Genomic DNA, 19,985 nt, shown 5'->3' with positions numbered 1-19,985 from the left:
AGTGCAAATGATTGCAAATCAGATTACACTACTAATATATTCTCAGCGAACAAAAACCAGAGAAAAGGGAACTAATGATCATGTGGCAATGTTCAAAGGATATGAAAGAAAAGCTATATTCTCTAGTAAAGCAGCGAGTGCAGGGTTTCAGTTTTAGTTTAGTTGAGGGCAACATCACAAGGTCCAACTAACTATTGGGCTTGCGCTACACATGACTAAGTAGCATAATAACACAAGCATCACTTCAAATGAGTTATGCACCAATGTAACTATTATGCAACAGCAAGCGGATCCTTGGCAAATCATATATCCAGCACATCTTTAGGGAGCTTTGTTTCCTACAAATGAAGAGTAACATTAGCCATAACTAGACAATCCTCATAGACTAGTAGTTTTTGGCTTTGATGAACATTACTCTTAACTACCTCTTCTCTCATGGAGCATGGTCGCCGATTGTGACCCTCACCCTTACACAGGGTACATTTCACCTTAGATTTCTTCTTATTTGAAACTGACTTCAACTTTTTCTTTGGGGCCCCACTGCCAGGAACATGTGTGGGATCTAAGACATTTCTAGACTCTATAGAATCAACATCTAGGGCTTACGACACCATCGGACCATACCTCTTGTCTCGTGCTCTCCTCCATTTGGTAGGATCGTAGCAGCTTCATCATGTAGAACGCATTTGAGCCGCTCATATGCTTCAGGTGAATGAGATGCTATGAAGGATGCATTGTGACTAATATTGCGTAGCTCATGGTACCTCTGTAGGATATCAGAATAGTCATACATGGTGCTCTTCCTTATAGGAGGAAATGCACTCATGGCCCCCCTTGTCCACCTTTTCAAAACACAACAGCCTAGAAGCTCGTGTTCTTTGCGATAGCCCAATACAAAGAAGATGTGTGAGCAGAGGGTTCCAAGGGAATGTAACTTAGGACAAGAACATGAAATTCCCTTCAGATTGCCTTCATCAACACATATCTCACATTCCACATGATATTCTCTGTCTCCTTTATCCTCCCTACTAACAATATACTTAATCGTATCATAGCCATCTAGAATCTCTCTCGCAAAACACTTTTTTGCTGCTTTTATGCTGAACTGCACCATTGCAAAAACTCTTGGTGTGAATGATTTCACAACCTCTTTCTCAATAATTGAAGCATCTGGTTCTAAGCATGACAAATAATTCGATGCTTGAAAGTCTAGATTCGCTTCATTACTGCGCAACCATAAAAGGCAGTGGTCAAAGTGCTCTACTAGCTCGAACATTGTCATTTTACGATATAGATTTACCTGAAGCCTAGAGTTTAGGCTCTCACTTCGTGGGTTGCTCCTTAGTCCTAAATAGCACTTATCAGCATGAGACACAACACACTAGATTTCCCTCCTCTCATACATCTGATACAGCCATGACTCCTTATCTATAACATTATGCTTATCCAAGAATTCCAGCCATTTCCTCTCAATCTCTTCTACAGAGCAAAACTGATAAAGGAAATACCTAAAATCATCCTTCACACCATCATCATGAAGATTACACACAATGTTCTGCTTAACATGCCATTTGCATAGCCTATGCGATGAATTCAGCCACACCAACCCGATTGCTCTCTGCATAGCAAGGTCTCCATCAGTGATCATGGAAATCGAATGCTTTTGAACCACGGCATCAGAGAATGTGCTAAGAATCCACACATATGACTCCACTATCTCTTGGGAAATAATTCCACATGAAAAAAGAACTGTGCTACCATGATGATTCACCGCAACAAAAGGAACAAGGGGAAGGTTGTATTGATTCATTTTGTACATGCTATCAAATACGATGACATCACCAAATGCTACACAATCAAGCCAACATTGACTATCACACCAGAGCAGTCCCTTGAGACGCCCTTTCTCATTAGTCTTGTAGTCGAAGAAGAAATCAGGATCCCTACATCTACATTCTATCAGGTAACTTATGACTGTTTGAGCATCACCCGTAGCAACTGTCTCCACCTTATTGCGATGGCAGAAATTATACAAGTCCCTTCTTGTAAATCCAACCTTATCATACCCACCATACTGCATTTCCATAATATCCATTATCTGGTGTTTGCGGATCCTAGAAATTTGCATCACCACAATATCAGCTTTCTGCTCATCGCTGGCTATCAGAATAGTCATACATGGTGCTCTTCCTTATAGGAGTAAATGCACTCTTGGCCCCTCTTGTCCACCTTTTCAAAACACAACAGCCTGGAAGCTCGCGTTCTTTGCGATAGCCCAATACAAAGAAGATGTGTGAGCATGGGGTTCCAAGAGACTGTAACTTAGGACAAGAACAAGAAATTCCCTTTAGATTGCCTTAATCAACACATATCTCACATTCCACATGATATTCTCTGTCTCCTTTATCCTCCCTGCTAACAATATACTTAATCGTATCATAGCCATCTAGAATCTCTCTCGCAAAACACTGTTTTACTACTTTTATGCTGAACTGCACCGTGGCAAAAACTCTTGGTGTGAATGATTTTGCAACCTCTTTCTCAATAATTGAAGCATCTGGTTCTAAGCATGGCAAATAATTCAATGCTTGAAAGTCCAGATTTGCTTCATTACTGCACAGCCATGAAAGGCAGTGGTCAAAGTACTCTACTAGCTCGAACAGTGTCATTTTACGATCTAGATTTACCTAAAGCCTAGAGTTTAGGCTGTCACTCCGTGGGTTGCTCCTCAGTCCTAAATAGCACTTATCAGCATGATACACATCACACCAGATTTCCCTCCTCTCATACATCTGATACAACCATGACTCCTTATCTATAACGTTATGCTTATCCAAGAATTCTATCCATTTCCTCTCAATCTCTTCTTTGGAGCAACACTCATAAAGGAAATACCTGAAATCATCCTTCACACCATCATCATGAAGATTACGCACAATGTTCTGCTCAATATGCCATATGCATAGCCTATGCGATGAATTTGGCCACACCAGCCCGATTGCTCTTTGCATAGCAAGGTCTCCATTAGTGATCACTGAAACTAGATGCTTCTGAACCATGGCATCAGAGAATGTGCTAAGAATCCACACATATGACTCAACTGTCTCCTGGAAAATAATTCCACATGCAAAAAGAACTGTGCTACCATGGTGATTCACCCCAACAAAAGGAACAAGGGGTAGGTTGTACCGATTCATTTTGTATGTGCTATCAAATACGATGACATCACCAAATGCTGCATAATCAAGCCCACATTGACTATCACCCCAGAGCAGTCCCTTGAGGTGCCCTTTCTCATTAGTCTTGTAGTCGAAGAAGAAATCAGGATCTTTACGTCTACATTCTGGCAGGTAACTGATGACTGTTTGAGCATCACCAGCAGCAACTGTCTCCACCTTATTGCGATGACACAAATTATACAAGTCCCTTGTTGTAAATCCAACCTTATCATACCTACCGTACCGCATTTCCATAATATCCATTATCTGGTGTTTGCGGATCCTAGAAATCTGCATCGCCACAATATCAGCTTTCTGCTCATCACTGATTCTTCTATGTGAATGCAGAAGACAAGCAAGGTCTCATTCTGCCATCGGATGGTTGTGTTCATAGATGAAATCCTTCACATACCACTGCCCTATGTTCCGATCCTGTGCAATCACAAATTTAGCAGGGCATCCAACACGAGTAATATTCCATGGCTTCCGCTTCTTAATCTCCCTCTTTAGCTCCTTCTCTTCGTGGAAACCTTCACAACTGCAAACAAACTTCCGAAGGGTCCTCTCATTGTTGCTGTTGCCCCACTCACAATAGCTTTTCCTCAGACTAAATCCTTTTCCCCCTAGCGTATCTATTATAAAACCAATATCCTTCTTTTTCACTACCAAACATCTTCCTAACAATTTCATTGTACTCCAGCAAAGAATCAAGACCTGACATTTCCTCCCGCATCAATAAAAAAATAGAGTACATTAGTATGCCACATCCTACAAGATATCTTATGCATAACAGGTTCTTTGCCTACATGCAATCATCAGTAAAGAAAAAAGAAATGACCAACCCCAGTTAACAACTCCATCACAAAGAGCGTCATGACAGCAACAAGTTCGAAATTAGATTGCTCAAATCATGTGTGCAGTTATAAGCACCACTTAACCCACCAAAAATAAATAAACCTATATGAGGAATACAATATATGCCAAGAATCAAATTCACAAACAAACATTGTTTACCATGTGCATCGATGCCATATATCACATGTTCAAAACTGTGGCACCAACAGATTGCAGATAGATAGTTCAGTAGCAGAGCATGCAGCTGAAACCAGATTTCACTAGATTATATTATCACTGCTGAAAAGGACCTGACACATTTTATGATTTTTTAGTTTAGATGCTTACTAACTGTGCTTTATCTCAGCAATAACCAAAGTACAGTTTACATAATCCTCCGAGCAAAGTATGTTTGTTTAAGATGACCATGTCCTAGCAACGAGCAATGGTTTATCCTGAAATTAGGATATCATTCCGTTGACACTGTCTGCAAGTGAGATGAATAAAATTTAGCATTTATGAATCCATCGTTAAGTGCAAAACAAGTGCCTGGATCATACACTGGAAACAAATGCATTGCTGCACTCCCAATTCATGCTATATGAGATAAATCAAATGCAAAACAAGTGCAGAGGACGAGAACCTTGGCCTTCTGTGATTGGAACTCGATCGGATCCGGATCAGAGAGTTCTCCACAACAAGCGCTGTCGATGTAGGGCACGGGGCGACCGGCGGGGGCCAAGCATGTCTCCTCGACATCTACGATGACGGTGCTCGCGGGGGTACGGGTCACAAAGCGCTAGGCGCGGGTGCAGGTGCTGCTCGCATTAGGCGGTGGCGTCGGGGAGGAGGGAGGAGAGACGGCGCTAGGCATGGGCGAGGGCAGGCCAGCGATGACGGCGCCGCACGAGGATGAGGGTAGGCTAGAGACGGCTAGGGCTAGCGCTAGGGATGGGCGCCGATGTTGCGGGGAGGCTGATGTCGGGCCGGCCGACGATGTTTTCCCTTCGCATAGGAGCTCGGGTGCGTGGGTGGGCCAGGAGGTGGGCCAGCGGGGGTGGTGAGTTGGCTTTGCGAAATGACCTTAATACCCTTAGACGAATAAAATTAACAAAAATAACTATTTTGGGTAGGCATTAGGAAGCGTCAGCAAGCATCAGGAAGCGTTTCCAACTATTGTAAAAGGGCTCTATTTGTAATAGCTAGAAAATACATCTACTATAGGAAAAACAAATGCATAAGACAAAGAGAGAAACTCTAATTAAGCGGATATATACATGTTGGTATGCCTTGTCACACTTAGCTAAAATACATGCTCATATGATGGCGACCAAATTCAAAGTACTAGCCTCTTAGGCCAGTCTGCATGGATAGTTTCATGGCGTTGTTTCTAAGACTGCAATGTCATATAGAATGAAATGAAACTTCAATGCAACATCCACTCTCAATGCAAAGTTTCATTCTATAGTTTTATCGGCATTTAATTTGATGACTCATAGAGAGTTAGTAATCGTGCCGAGAGAGTTTCATCCCCATAAAACTCATTTCATCTCTCTCTTCTTAAATAAACTATCATGTTTATGTGGCAATCTAATTAATGCAAATGAAACTCACATAAAACTCCCACTGAGACTGGTCTTAGAGGTCTTTGTGTGTTTCCCATACGCTAATGCCATACACACATTCATGTGGCCTACACACACACACGCACACGCACACGCACACTAAGGAGCATGTGACCAGCACTGAGGCACAACTCCTTTGAGGCAGCATCAACTGACTTTCTTCACAAGGTTCTCCTCGTTTTCCTCATTTTCTATAAGCTTCTGTTTCTCTATGTAAGTTTTGAAAACCATGTTGTAGAATGAAATTCCCTTCTGCCTTTATGCCGTGTCGGTGGCTCCTGCATGCACCATTCTATGCTCCCCGATCACAGGCACCATGCAAGAGTGGTCATGCTCACTATATAGCAACAGTGTTGTACCCGTGTTGTTCATGCATCTCTGAGGGCATGTACAACGGGTCTCTTTGAGTCCGTCTCTTCGTTGCTGTTTTTATTGAAAACACCCTGTTCGAGCTTAGAGACGGTGGCTGTGTTGTCTCATGAGGTGACGGGGAAGGCCCATGCTCCGAGGCATAGAAGGTGCTTCCAACAGCATTGTACAACTCGCCTCTCTGACTCGACGGCATAAAATTTGTTCTGATTTTCCCTATTTCCCTAGCGAAGAAGCCTTGCCGTTCAGCTCGAATCCTCCATCCTTCATTCTTTTGCGCGGGGCACCGCTAACCATAGTTTAAAATAGCGGGCAATTGAAAATAGCGGCAACTTTTTTTTAGCAACTATGAAGCTATAGTGGCGCTATTGCAGTGCTACGACAGATAGTGTTTTTATAAAATAAGCATAAAAAATACCAGTAATTGATGCAAAAAACTTGTCAAATATGAAATTCGATGAACACAAATATGTTTCTAAGATTCCACAAGTCTAGGTAACATTACCAATATGACATTACAACATGGTTTGTGAAACTCCACTGTTTAATTATTCAGAATACCAAATTAGTAGCAAATTATAAGTAGGAAATAACTAATTAAATTAGTAAGCAAATGATAATTAGGCAAATATGAAATAGTGCCACTATTTTAACGCTAAAGCTATGCAACTTAGCGGCGCTATAGCTCGCAACATCGGTCAAAGTTGGCATAGCGGCACAAAGAGCAATAGCGTAGCGTCAAGTCTCTCCAGCCACTATAGCCCGCTATTTTTTTCCTGCCGCTAACCTTCACCGCCCGCGGCGCCGCATTAGGAATAGGAAGAATGCCTCGGCGGCGGCTCGGTGTTGGGGGTGGATGCCGTGGGCTACACCCTTGGTCGTCGTGTTGGAGGGAGCGGGAGCTAGCTCCATGGCGACTGTACTGGAGCAGGTCATGCACCGTCGAAAGCCACATCGTCCTCCGGTGGGAGCAACGTCTTTCCTTTTCCATTATGGTATTATAGTATTCCCAAATTTTTCTATTGCTCTAAGCAACCATTTATATTGATGATTTTAAAAAGTAATTGTAATCATGTTCATATTTTTTAAGCTTGACCCTTTTTCTATCAAATAGCAACATAATGGTATACAAAGTAGTGTTTATGATTGATCTTGGCTACATGCAAAGCATTAAATACCTTGCAGACACTGATACTACCTCTCTGTTGTACCAACTATCTTTTTGGCTATCTGTATGTTAGATTTTATGCTCTTGGAGATGACCCCCTGTTTGTGGGTTGTACATACCCACGTTGGTGGCCTCGAGGTCCAATGTGTGGATGCCCACAGCTACTCCTCGGTGGCATCATGGATGTGATTTTGCCTTGATGGCATTGCATAGCTCTCACGTCACTATCTCTTCTTGCTAGCTGGCAGCGTTCTCATTGACCACACGGATTAAGCCCCGACCTTGGTGAGCCTACTCTCGCCTCATGGACATATTCTTCAACCTCTTGATGGCATCCCAATCCAAAGTTCTAGCCTCTTAGAGGCCCTTGTGGGTTTCCTAGAAGCTAATGCCATTCACACATTCTTGTGGCCTACACACATATTGAACTCAATGAACGCGCAAGGGGAGGAGCCAGTACCCTAAACACTTCGAGAAAGCGCTTGAGGGGCCCTACCCATTCCATGGTGGGTAGGCTAGACATCTCCTCAAGGACTACGGAACGATGAGGAGTTACATCTGAACTAGTCGATCAGATGCGCGCTGACAGGATCCGCTTTTGCCTCGCCTAATTCCTAGGCCTCCGTCACCCATAGGGTAGCCACAATCATTGGGATGGCTAGTGCCTTTGCTAGAGTCCTATGTCGCTACCGCCACCTCTAGGGCCACCACTACCAACAGGATCCTCCTCCTCCTCGCTGAGATATTTGCATCGACGCTCATGTCACCGCTGTCCTAAGGGTACCAATGGACCGACCACCACTGCAATCGCCTCTCCATGACCAAGCCATCCACGAGCAGCCTGCATGACCTAAAGATGCGCTGCTGGATCTCGCTCCAATGTTGCCCAACTACAAGCATATGTAAGTGATGGTTGTGTTACTCTTTTTATATTCAATACGCATTGCCTTTATTTCAATAGAAACACATGTGCAATTTTAATAGAAGGACAAGAATAGCAAGGACGCAGAGCACGATCAAGAAGTACTTGATGAAGAACATGATCGACCCCATATAGATGTTCATGTAGCTAGAATCTTCAAAAACTTTCATACTAGTAGAAAAAGGGACCGAGCGATGCTGCAAGAGAAGTAGTTGTAAGTACCTTCATTTGCTTTTCTTGAATTCTACTGAAGCCATTGTCATAAAAAGAAGTAAAAGTAGTAGGAGCCTAATGTGGCACCATCATTTTGAAGTAATAATTTTACAACATTCAATATGTTTGTTACCTATGCATTGTGCTTATGTAATCTCCTATCAGCAGTAGGCTGAGGAAGACCTATGCATTACTTGCTATGAATTAATCTCTTGGCTTTGCAATTTAAGTAGTCTTGCACTATCTGTAACTTAAAGTTTACTCCTTAGTTTTCGTATGAAGATATGGAAACTATACGAGCACAACCTGTTGCTGATGGCCAGGAACCAATGCCTAGTGCTGATATTGTTTCTAAGGTCCTCTGCAAGGCCAGTTGCAACACCTTTTTTGAAGAATGCTAGTATATGAACAAGCTACTCTAGAACTAAGACATCGATAGAGAGAGCGCTTTAGGAACAACTTGTTGCTGAACAGGAAAGTTTAGCTGGCCTCGTCGAACAAGTGGATCAACTAAAGAGGAAGACAGAAAATATTGAAAGGAAGTTTGAGGAGTTTAAGAAACATCAACGGGAGGAGTACAATAAGCTCCATGAGCATATCATGCTCTTTAGCACTGGTAACTCTCAGTCTTCTTGATGTAGTGAACATGTGTGGTTTGTTTGCTGGTTTGATGTGAACTCTATTAGTGGTTTGCTGCTGACCTAAACTACGGTTATTGATTTAGGTTCAATAATTATGTATGTAGTCATTTTGTGCAATAGTGTTGATTTGGAAATTTTCTGATGTAAATGATTGCTTTGCACGTGGTAGATCCAACACAGACCATGCTGTTAAATAAAAATTTGACATGTGGGCAAACCAGTGAATGACACGTGTAAGAGCTAGGACACGACACGTGGGCCAATCCAAATCCAAGATGTGGTACAAATCCGTCCTGTCATGTGGTCGAATGAAAAAAGACGCATGGGTAGATTAGGTCGTGACACGTGGTCCACTAAAAAATTGACATGTAGACATACAACATCATGACACGTGGTCAAGTAAAAAAAGACACGTGGGATATTGTGGTCACACCACATGGACCAACAAAAATACGACACATGGTCCAAAGAGGAAGTGACACATGCTCCAATGGCAACACGACACATGTGCCAATAAAAAACATGACAAGTGGAACAACATGGACACGACATGTGGTCCATTAAGAACCTGAAACGTGCGAGAATAAGAGAGGGCCACCACATTGTCCAATAAGAAGGTGACACGTGACCCGAATCATCTCCAATGTAACCGACTATAGCATCTACATGTGGAAGCATCTCCAACGGAAGCACTCGTCAGCGTGGCTACCCCTGGCACGCATGCTCAAATAGTTTTATGACAATCAATTTTTCATCACAAATCAAATCACTTCTATGACGTGTTGCTCTGGTTTGTCATGCATGAACAAATATGATGTCATTTTCGATGAATGAATTTTCATCATAAAACTGAATTTATGACGAATATTGCTTCTTCAGTTACGAAAGTTGTTTGTCATGTATGTGCAAATTTCTACTAGTGGCCGACCCACGCCATCCACGCATTGCCTGCGCGCCCTAGGCGCACAGCCACGCACGGCTACCACTGCCACTGCCGTCCACTTGCTGCCATGGATGCTGGTGGGGGCAGCTAGATCGAGCCGCGATGGCGCTGAACGACCGCTGCCGATGCAAGCCTGAGCCACCACGCCACCACCACCGCTAATTTCTCCCGTACGCCGACAAACTTCCCCGATGGGAGTTGCACGAGTGCTCCCCCAACGAGGACCAGCCGCAAGGGCCCCACCACCGCTGTCCTCGTAGGCCTCAGGCGAGGCAAGAGAAGCGGAGGGTAGTGGGGTGGGTGGCAGCGGTTGTGGTCGTCGCTCGAGTCACCGAGACCACCACTAAGTTTTGATCCTAATGCCACGTTTTTTTGTCGCAACGGCACCATTTGGTTGCAATAAGGGGTGTTATCGCAACTTTTTGCACTTTTGCTTGCGCTAGGTGGGATTTTTTGCCACGCAAATTGTTTCGTGGCCCTAAGTATAAAGATTGTTGCAATAAGTAAGTGTTATTGCAACTATTTGTAAAATGGTTGTAATAAGTTGTCACTGTTGCCACGATTTGAGTTGCATTGTGAACCATTTTATTTGCATTGTACTTAGATGATATTGTAACTCTTTACTTGATCGTTGCGATAGCACAACTATGTTGCAACGAATCTGTTTCGTTGTATGTAATGGTCGCATGTGTTGCAATAGGGTTGTACATATAGCAACAAAAAACTAAATTTTTGCAATCGCTAAGGTTGTAGAGCACAATGCTTAGCAAAAATATAAGAATAATTGTAAACAGGTTTCAAACGATTAACCTCGTAGTCTTGACTGAAGTTACTTACCACTAGTGTATACTTGTGTACTTGTCATTGGGAAGCACAAAACTTTATTAAAATAAGTTTAGAACCTATTTAGATACTGAAATAGCTTTTGTTAGGCGCCACTGCCCTCCCTCATCGATGAGAAGAGAGGATCACTGGCCAGTGCCATCATCCTCCCTCATCAACAATCGAGAAGAGAGGATCACTGGCCACCATCGGCAATTAATGTACACGATTCTGTAAGCAACGTGGCCATGTCTCAACTACATCCCGAATCATGTATGATCTAACGTCCCTAATCACATATTCAATGCATCATTAATCGGCCTGCCTTGCTTTTCCTCTACCTCCTCTGCAACGCACAACGTATCCTTATAGTATTTCATTTGATAATCAAGCCCACACCCTATATTGTCTTAGATTTCTCTTTGTTTCAAAGCACCATCTTGTCATGGGCAATGCCTATTCGAAGAACTACATGGAAGGGTGGATCCATAAGATTAGTCTATTAAAAGGAGCATATTAGAGTAGCATATGGAAAATACAAGGTGAATAAAGAAAGATTGATAACTAAATGTTGGTTCCCTAATTTTTTGTGTTATTAAAAATGTAATGTAACAAAGCTTCTCGCATAATAATACAATAAGCCAGGATGACTTTTCTATGAAGGAAAAGAAAATATACAAGGCATCCCAACATTGTAAAGAATGGCTACAACCAACAAAGATTTGTTTTTTTGCCCCAAAACGCTTGCGATAAACCTTCTTATCAAATGGAGGCTTTCTTGAGCAATTGACCAAATTGCCTCCAAACTCTGAACCTACAAGGGAAGAAAATAATATGTGTTAATGGCACCATTTATATCCTTTTAGGTAAGAAGACATAAGATTAAACCTATTTTTATCATTTGAACTAATAGTCATCTCTGGGTATCCTTATCATTATTAAGACTAGCTAGGCATATAGTGAAACATGACTTAGTGGCAAAGAATAGAAGTGTTTGTCGCTGCAGCTAAATAGTTTGAGTTCCAATAACTATAATCAACAGTATGTAGGTTGGCTAGAGTTCTCACTGAGTATTGGTTGTGCATAGAAACAACACTACCCCAGCCATGAGACTATAGCAGCATCCCAATAACTACAAAGGTCAGGAAATACCAAACAATAATTATTTTAGAATACTAGGAAGTCAAGTGAAGTTTTTGGCACCACATCCATTAAGCATACATGGATCAAGCGTACTAAAAAAAGTGTAGTAAATACTCGTGCAGTCGCCGTGAGGCCTACACGGCAGTGGCACAACGTACTGCACGTATATAGTTACTAAACCTGATCTCCGTGGCAAAAAAAAAAAAAAAACTTGGAAGTGGAACACATGTGGGGAATATTCCACAAAATCTGAGATCCAGTTTGCAGGTTCTGTTGCTCCCTTCTGTTAGTACAATGCAGAAAGCAACATCTAAAACTGCTGTAGGTTCTAGCTCGGGTAATGGTGCAATGTAACACAATATGTTATCAGCAAACCTTGGACAATTACAGCATGTAGATCTTCATAGGCCAGACATGAGAATATAGAATTTTCCTATGTATCACTTTACTATCTGTTGTTACGAATATGGCAGAACTAGAATACTACTGCTTCAAACAAATGGAGTCCAAATCTTTCAATAGACATAACTACCAGTGTAGTTGGACACAGAAATATGCACAGTTAAAATAACATGTACATTGAGATGTCTAGACAATTTATATGTAAGACAAACACAAATTAGGACTTCAAACAATTGGAACCTTGAGTTGTAGGGTAATCAACGGCTCATGTCTTCCTAATTTTAAGTTAATGGCATACAAAATTAATTTCTCACTCAAATAATGGATACATATCCTAAAAGAGGATAAATAGTTAAATACAAGTGCATAAGAATCTTCCATCCTCTCTAAAAAAGGATCTTCCTTGAAGCTTCAAACTGTAATTGATAATAAATTCTTCTGCAGAAAAGGAAAAAAAATGTATATTCTTAGATTGGCCTTCTGGATGCCGATTCTTGTAGGTAAATCTTGTCGGGCATTTTTCAAGTTGGAAAAAATTGTAAAATTATATATTGTTAGACTTCATTATTTTAGGAATGGCAGTGACCACTGCGTTTAGATAACAATTTCATCATCATTACAAAGATTGGGATCATATTTTTTTTGACGGAGGTAAACCCAGTTTTTATAAAGCAAACCATGTCTTACAAACACAATTCACACAGCTAGGGTTGCCAGCTACAAAGAAGGTTACAACCAGAACAAAATGCTCACCCAAGGTGAGACTACTAGCGTCTCCAAACGACTACCCTCAAAAGAAGACTAAGCAACTACTAATAACAAGAAAAAGTCAAAGAAGACTCTCCACTTCCAAGTCCTTAGCGCTCTCCCAAAATGCTCCCAGCCAGGCCTTCAACATCTTGATCTTCTCATCCAAATATCTTGCATCTCCCACCTTCAACGACAAGCGCCATTTCTGCAGGAAAGAAAAGATTTTGTGGAAAACTTCATTAGACGACTTCGGAAATTTCTTCTCAATCCCCATTTTCTTACGAATATTCCATAAAGATAATAGCAAACATGAACAACTTAAGATGATAATCTTTACAACGCAAGGGGTATGGTGTTCCCACACATCTTGAATACTAGTTGGAGTTCTATCCTAGCCCAATGCTTCCTTGAAATCGCCCCACAGACTTAGGGCATGTTCTTTTCCATGAGAGAAGGGACTAAAGACTAAATTTTAGTCCCAATTAGTCCCTGTGAACCAAACACCAGGGACTAGGGACTAAAATGAAGTAGTCCCTTGGGGGGCTGCTAATTGGGACTAAACAACCCATACCCCTCCCTCTCTCTCCTCCCTCGCAGTCCCTCTCCTCCCCTTTAGTCCCTGGAAACAAACACCATTTTAGTTCCTGTTTTAATCTCTAGTTATAGGACTAGAGAAAAGAACACGCCCTTAGTTACATGGCATTGAAAGAAAATATGATCAACTGTTTCTGCCACCCCACAAAGACAGCAATTCACACTCCCTTTCCATTTCTTTTTTTTTTCGAATTCACCCTTGTCTGGATTCTATCTTGTATCACCAGCCACATAAAAACCCTTAACTTCATAGGTAGCTTACTTTTCTATAATTTCCTCATTCTTCTATTTACCACACCCCTAAAGGAGAGTCTTCTGTTTTCAACCAGCTAAAAGTGTCAATACAAGTGAGTGACTGCGGGGATCTCCGCAACGGTATTAATTTTGCCTTCAAAATAACAACTAAAAGTGTCATCTTCTTCATTCAGAATATAGTCATCCAACAAGTCAATCAACGTTTCCCATTCTATACATCATCACTCCCTAAAGATCTTCTAAATTATTTAATATTCCATCCATCCCCTTCCCAATAATCCCTGACCACCACTTTAGTGTCACTGCTAATACTGAAAAGGCTAGGAAATTCCAACCTCAAATGTACCTCCCCAATCCAACATACTCCCAAAACAAAATATTTTCCTATTACCCACCACTGGTTTACAACCTCACTAAAGAATCTTTCTAACCTTAATCACTCCTTTCGAAAACTGAGAAGCATTATCGATCCGATCCCTTTTGCACTGAACAAAAGCTATATTACTAAAATACTTCCTTTTCAGGAAGTTATAACATTGGGATCATATTCAACTGTGGCTGTTCAGTTATTTCTTCTATATATCCTGGAATATGTTCCTAATAAAAAAGAAATGGAGGCTCCATCACAAATGCTAAATTCACCGTGCTGACCCTATTGTGATAGATTTATCCTAAGCGTCATTTGGCAATATTCCCTATTTATTAGATGTGTAAGTAATGTATCGCAAACAATGAAATATGTGCTACTAACATTTCTTGTAGATGCCTATGGCTAAACTCAAATTGTAGCTATGTGGTTCTGTGCATGAAATCTTTGTGTTTTCATCATTCTTATGTCTTGCGATTCTCTTAACAATGCTTCGCTGCAGTCACTGAGTCTAAGACTTGAAAAAATGATGTCATATTAATTAAAGAGCAGCAATATGCCATATCTCTAAGAATTATCAAGCTTCCTCACCAGAATCCTCCTCCGCAGTCTGTGACCCTAATTGTGCTGGCAAATATGGTGCTTGTGAAAAGCACCTGAGATATAGCGCCTTGGAGGCAGCTTTAGCAGCTTGCTTCTTAAGGCTCTCCTCGTTTTCTTCATTTCCTATGAGCTTCCTTTTCTCCATTTCAGATTTGAAAATTTCATTGTATAATGAAACTCCCTTTTGCCTTCGTGCCTTCTTAGTGGTTCCTGTAGCACCACTCTATGCACCTCGATCTCAGGTACCATACACTATGCCAGAAAACCTTATCAGTGACGCGTGTAGAGGGTCATCAGTGACGCGTAAAACACGCGTCACTATTCTTGCGTCTGTGATAAGGGCACATTAGTGACGCGTAAAAACGCGTCACTGATAGGAAACTATCCGTGACGCATATTTAGAACATGAGTCACTGATAACGCGAACATGCGTCACCGATAACTATAAGACGCGTCACTGATAAGGAAATAGAGTGACGCTTATTCAGAATACGCGTCACTGAAAACGGGAACACGTGTCACTGATAAATCCATATCAGCGACACGCTGTGGGAACCCGCATCACTAATAAGTCTATATCAGCGACACGTTGTGGTAACACACGTCACGAATAAGGATATATGAGTGACACATACTAAGAATATGCATCACTGATTTGCGTCACTGATAATTTGATATCAGTGACTCATGTCTGTCTAATGTGTCACTGATAGCATATAACAAATGTACACATTGCTCATCAGAACCCCACATCGTTCACTGATAAATCCATATATAAGTCATCAATATGTAACATGTTCACACGAGATAGACATCAAGTTCAACAGATTCACATTTATATCAAATGTTCACAACTTGTTCAAAATCCATCACAACTTGTTCGAAATCCATCTAAACATTGGGCTTAATTTATTTAGTCACACACTACATCACTGGACTCACACTGATAATGGCAAACACACATCACTGGTCATGATGGAACTCTCCTTTCTTCTCAATGACTTGTTCCACTAAGAACCTGGCTAGCTTTTCTCTAATCATGAGCATATCGATGGGCGTCGTCAACACTTCAAATTCCTGTGTCAAGATAGAACTTTGGTAAAAAAAACATGGTACAGTACAATGTATAGGACAATATAGACAATCAATGTAAAAAATCATAGTTGCTAAGCTTGATGCAAACAATCAAGGGACATAGGAACATCCGCAGATGTGGAAATTCATTAGCAAGCAGATGGTGCTGTGCCTATGTCTATCACTGAGTAAAATATATAGGCAGCGTAAAGCATCGAGCATTCGAGCTTATGACTAAAGTAGTACTGTGCATGTTTCCACTGAAAAGAAACTGCAGAGTTTTCTTCTACATCAAGGGAATAGCCTACAAATGTAGTGAAATCGCATTAAGGTTTGAAATACAACTGTTACTTGAGACTTTTTTCTGGACACGCAGGACTGTTTCCTTGAGACTGATTTGAAGACAGAATGCTGAGGCCACACAAACTTTTTCATCAAGACTATGAGTAATCGGCTAGTGCCACTATTACCGAATAATGATACTCAAATTGAAACACAAACTGGCCACTGCGACAATGGCCACACTATATCCGAGTGCTAGGAAACAAATAAACAATCAGAGAAAATAATCTGTTAGCTAGCTGCATGCTCCTAATCCAATCACTAAACTACCTGGAGCATAAGGAGGTTCAGCTGCAAAAGCACAGAGCTGGCACCTGCTCCTCCACCCTCATCAGATCACTCCCCAAAACGAAAAGACAGGTAGCAATACAAATAAAGCCTCCACCTTTTCTCTTCTCTTGAGATAGAAAAAGACAGGTAACAGAACAAGTACCATGGGCTAAAAACTATACTAGGACATGACACAGTCACACACACTCAAACAACCATGGGCCATTATATTTGCACATCCAAAGTTTAGATATGAATACCTCAGAGTATTCCAAGTTTGTCTTTCTCATAGCTAAAAACAAGTGGTGTGCAGCATACCAGCCAGATGACTTAGCAGAAGATTGTTGAAGGCACTGCGACAAATATATATAGAACAAAATAATTTGAAAATGGAAGTTGAACACAGTACTTAATATACTAGAGGCACAATATTGACTTTTATTTTTGGAAGCACTTACCGCATATTTAAAAGCGTGTTACAAGATAAGCATGTTCGTTAATTACCTGCATTTGCTAGAGTGGTTTATTACCAGCTAGAAGCCAACATAGCTACCTGCAGCCCTGCAAACATCAAAATTTAAGTATAGGCTGACTACAAGTCATGTGCTCACAGGTCAATGTCTTCAATACTATACCTCGCACAAGAACTGTCCCTTTATAGATCAGTACTTCAGGTGCCTAATTCAGTTTGAGCACTCACATTCCACTCCACACATTCTACTGGACGATGAGCTTCCTCGGTGCACTGAAAAAAAAGAATAAATATATGGTCTGTTGATTATGTAAAAATAAACTAATCAGTTTCAGCATTACATATTCTTGTATGATGATGCATCTAATCACAGTGAGCTTCTTGCTGAAGACTGTTGTGTGGCAGTTCAGTGTGCATATACTTAGTATACCAGCATTAATTTCTAAAGCTTGTTTATTAGACTAGAACTCAAACTAAAACTGTAAAGCAGAACCCTCAGCCGATTCATCAACATACAACCATACATCCGGGTTTCTTCATGCTCAGTTATGCTAGAACTCAGTTCATCAAGGCAGTAATCAAGTACCTCTTGTCAGCAAAAAACAATCATTCCATAAGTAATACTTAAGCAACCCATATGGTTGCAGAGGACCTGCTATTTCATATATATACAATCAAAAGATGGTGTTCCAGAGGACCTGCCCTGTTATCTAAATATGGACGATTTATGAATTTGGCTGAGCTGCATAACAGCATCATGCCAATAATGCTCATGGATCAGGCAACTCGATACCGCTCTATCAGGAACTAAGCTAGCAATCCCATTAACTAATGCCACACTACAGAAATTCCAACTCAATTAAAATTTAAAACTGAATTAGATATGTATGTAGCGCAAAGTAAAGATTAGTTTCAATACTTAGCTATCAAATTGCCATCTGTGCATATGTTCAGGTTTCATACAATTTTTTATATATTGCATAAAAAAATGAACTGATTAGTTCAAAAAGCCAAGATAACTGGCCTAAACAAAACACAATCTGTTGCAACTGAACAAAGAAGATACAGGATGATTAGCTACTTACATGTTCACCTGATGGAATATTGGTGCCGACATGCTTGACTGAATTGAGGTCCTGAACTTGGCTGAGAGTAGTGCGAGTTCATGCACGTCCTTGTCGTCTCAGATCCAGCTTCCTTGCCGGCGCCCCTCCGGAAGAGTAGGACGAAACCGTTAGACCGCTGATGCGCCATCTAGGGTTTGGGGATGTGAGACGAATGGGGATGGAGAAGGCCACACCTGGAGTAGTGGAGGACTGGATGGAGCGCCTCCTGCCCCTACGAGATCCGGTGCAGATGCGGGGAAGCCACGGCGTCGTGAAGTCGCGGAGGGGCGGCAACCTGCTGTCCGCGCGCTGGGGAGCCGCATCGGTGTGGAGGTAGCGGACAGCCAGCATGAGACCGGGCGGCGGGGGTGGCGCGAGGGGGGGCGCGGACGGGCTGCAGGGAAGGGCTGGGACCTCGGAGGAGCACCGGGGGAAGGCGGAGTCGTGATCTCTGCTCGTGACATTGCTGCGGTGGGGGAGCGACGAGAGGAGACGAAGAGGGATGCGACGAGAGAGACGGGGGCGGCGGCTTGTGGAGAACGGAGTTGAGTCCGTCTGTACCCAACTTTTTTTTTGAGCAACCCGTCTGTACCCAACTTGGGCCTACGCGTATTACTTGGTCCTGCCTTGCAGCCCAAATGCCAAATACATCTGACTTGTTGTCCAGCCGGCTGTACCAGTGACGCGGATTGTTGAGAAGAGTCACTGATATGTCCCTGTATCAGTGACGCGTCTAGGCAAAACGTGTCACTTGCCTTATCAGTGACACGCCTGAGCAATACGCGTCACCAATACAGCCATATATCTGTGACGCGGCTAAGCAAGACGCGTCACAGGTTTTATCAGTGACGCGTTTTCTTTGCAAGAGTCACTGATATATTGTTATTAGTGACGCGTCTTGTTCCTGGAGTATGGGCAACAACTAATCAGTGACTCTTCTCATTTACCCACGTCACTAATATTCTTATAGTGACGTGTTTTGTTTCTGTGTCACTAATCAAGGTGTCACTGATAAGCTTTTCTGGCATAGTGATACCAGAGTGGTTTTGCTCATCGATAGCAACCGTGCGGTCACTTCTGCTGATGTCACACCCGCGTGCCTCCAAGTTGGCGACCGTGAGCTCCAACGTACGGATCTTTGCCTGCAGATCCTCCTCGATCTTGGTGCCTCCACCTCGATGGCTCTGTCCTGCTCGCTCGCCTCAATCTTGTCCTGCAGTTCGGCGACGAGCTCCTCGGAGACACGGATCCGAGACTCAGCCTTGGCGAGTTTACACTTGCCCTCGTCAACCTTGGCCTGCAGTATGGCAATGATCTTGTCCTGAGTTTGAAGACACGTCTCAGTTTCAGATGCTATGTGGTTCCTTGCTTCGATCTCATCGCAGAGCCGTGCCACGGTCATGGAGGCTGCACGGATCTGTGCTTGGGCTTCTGTTGCACTGTGCTTCCAGACCACAAGTTCTGTGACTGCGCTGAGCCATCAGGCCAGGATCTCTTCCCAGAGGACTGCTTCAGTCTTAGTGGCTTTATCCTTGCACTTGGTGATCTCAGCGCACAGACGTACCTCGAGCCTTCTCTCACATAAGATGATCTCTTCTTGGAGACTGGCCACTGTAGCCTCACTTGTTTCCCGAGCCTCAGCCTCGATAACAGTCTGGACCTCCTCCACAGGTGGTGTTGCTGCGCGCTGCTGCTTGGAGCGTGCTCTGTGCGGCATCCGCAGCATCATATTCAGACTCCCAAGCAGCAACTTGAGCTTTCAGGATGTCCAGCATCTTCCAGCCTTGTGCTTCTGTGAAGCGTAGCTCCTCTTCCGTCTCTTCAACTTGACTGTCACTATCACTGTCCTCGG

General features: G+C 42.4%; 1 protein-coding gene, 1 long non-coding RNA gene and 1 pseudogene across 4 annotated transcripts; all 3 read right to left on the bottom strand.

The window, feature by feature from the left end:
• Positions 1-1,381: 1,381 nt before the first annotated feature.
• On the bottom strand, positions 1,382-2,176 carry LOC136548934 (protein FAR1-RELATED SEQUENCE 5-like). Its single transcript, XM_066540286.1, has one exon. It carries the CDS (start codon positions 2,174-2,176, stop codon positions 1,382-1,384), a length of 795 nt encoding a protein of 264 aa, XP_066396383.1.
• Positions 2,177-2,842: 666 nt separating this feature from the next.
• LOC136548933 (protein FAR1-RELATED SEQUENCE 5-like) lies at positions 2,843-3,593 on the bottom strand (annotated as a pseudogene).
• Positions 3,594-15,707: 12,114 nt separating this feature from the next.
• Positions 15,708-18,686, bottom strand: LOC136552336 (uncharacterized). 3 transcript variants are annotated; one of them, XR_010782811.1, is made up of 5 exons: positions 18,113-18,686; positions 17,191-17,300; positions 17,014-17,116; positions 16,816-16,908; positions 15,708-15,946 (listed from the first exon to the last, which is right to left on the bottom strand). It is a non-coding gene; the product is annotated as an uncharacterized lncRNA (long non-coding RNA). The 3 variants fall into 3 exon arrangements; XR_010782810.1 differs by having other exon boundaries at positions 15,711-15,946; positions 17,060-17,116; positions 18,113-18,685; XR_010782812.1 differs by lacking the exon at positions 16,816-16,908 and having other exon boundaries at positions 15,715-15,946; positions 17,060-17,116; positions 18,113-18,683.
• Positions 18,687-19,985: the final 1,299 nt, after the last annotated feature.

Source organism: Miscanthus floridulus, chromosome 4 (assembly GCF_019320115.1).
Source record: "Miscanthus floridulus cultivar M001 chromosome 4, ASM1932011v1, whole genome shotgun sequence".
Taxonomy (NCBI): domain Eukaryota; kingdom Viridiplantae; phylum Streptophyta; class Magnoliopsida; order Poales; family Poaceae; genus Miscanthus; species Miscanthus floridulus.
Note: the sequence above shows the minus strand (reverse complement) of the source record. Positions and strands in the feature narration are given on the sequence as shown.

What these genes read in the sequence shown, in the direction of transcription:
- LOC136548934 (XM_066540286.1), bottom strand. Translation starts at nt 2,176, where the DNA reads ATGACTATTCTGATAGCCAGCGATGAGCAGAAAGCTGATATTGTGGTG.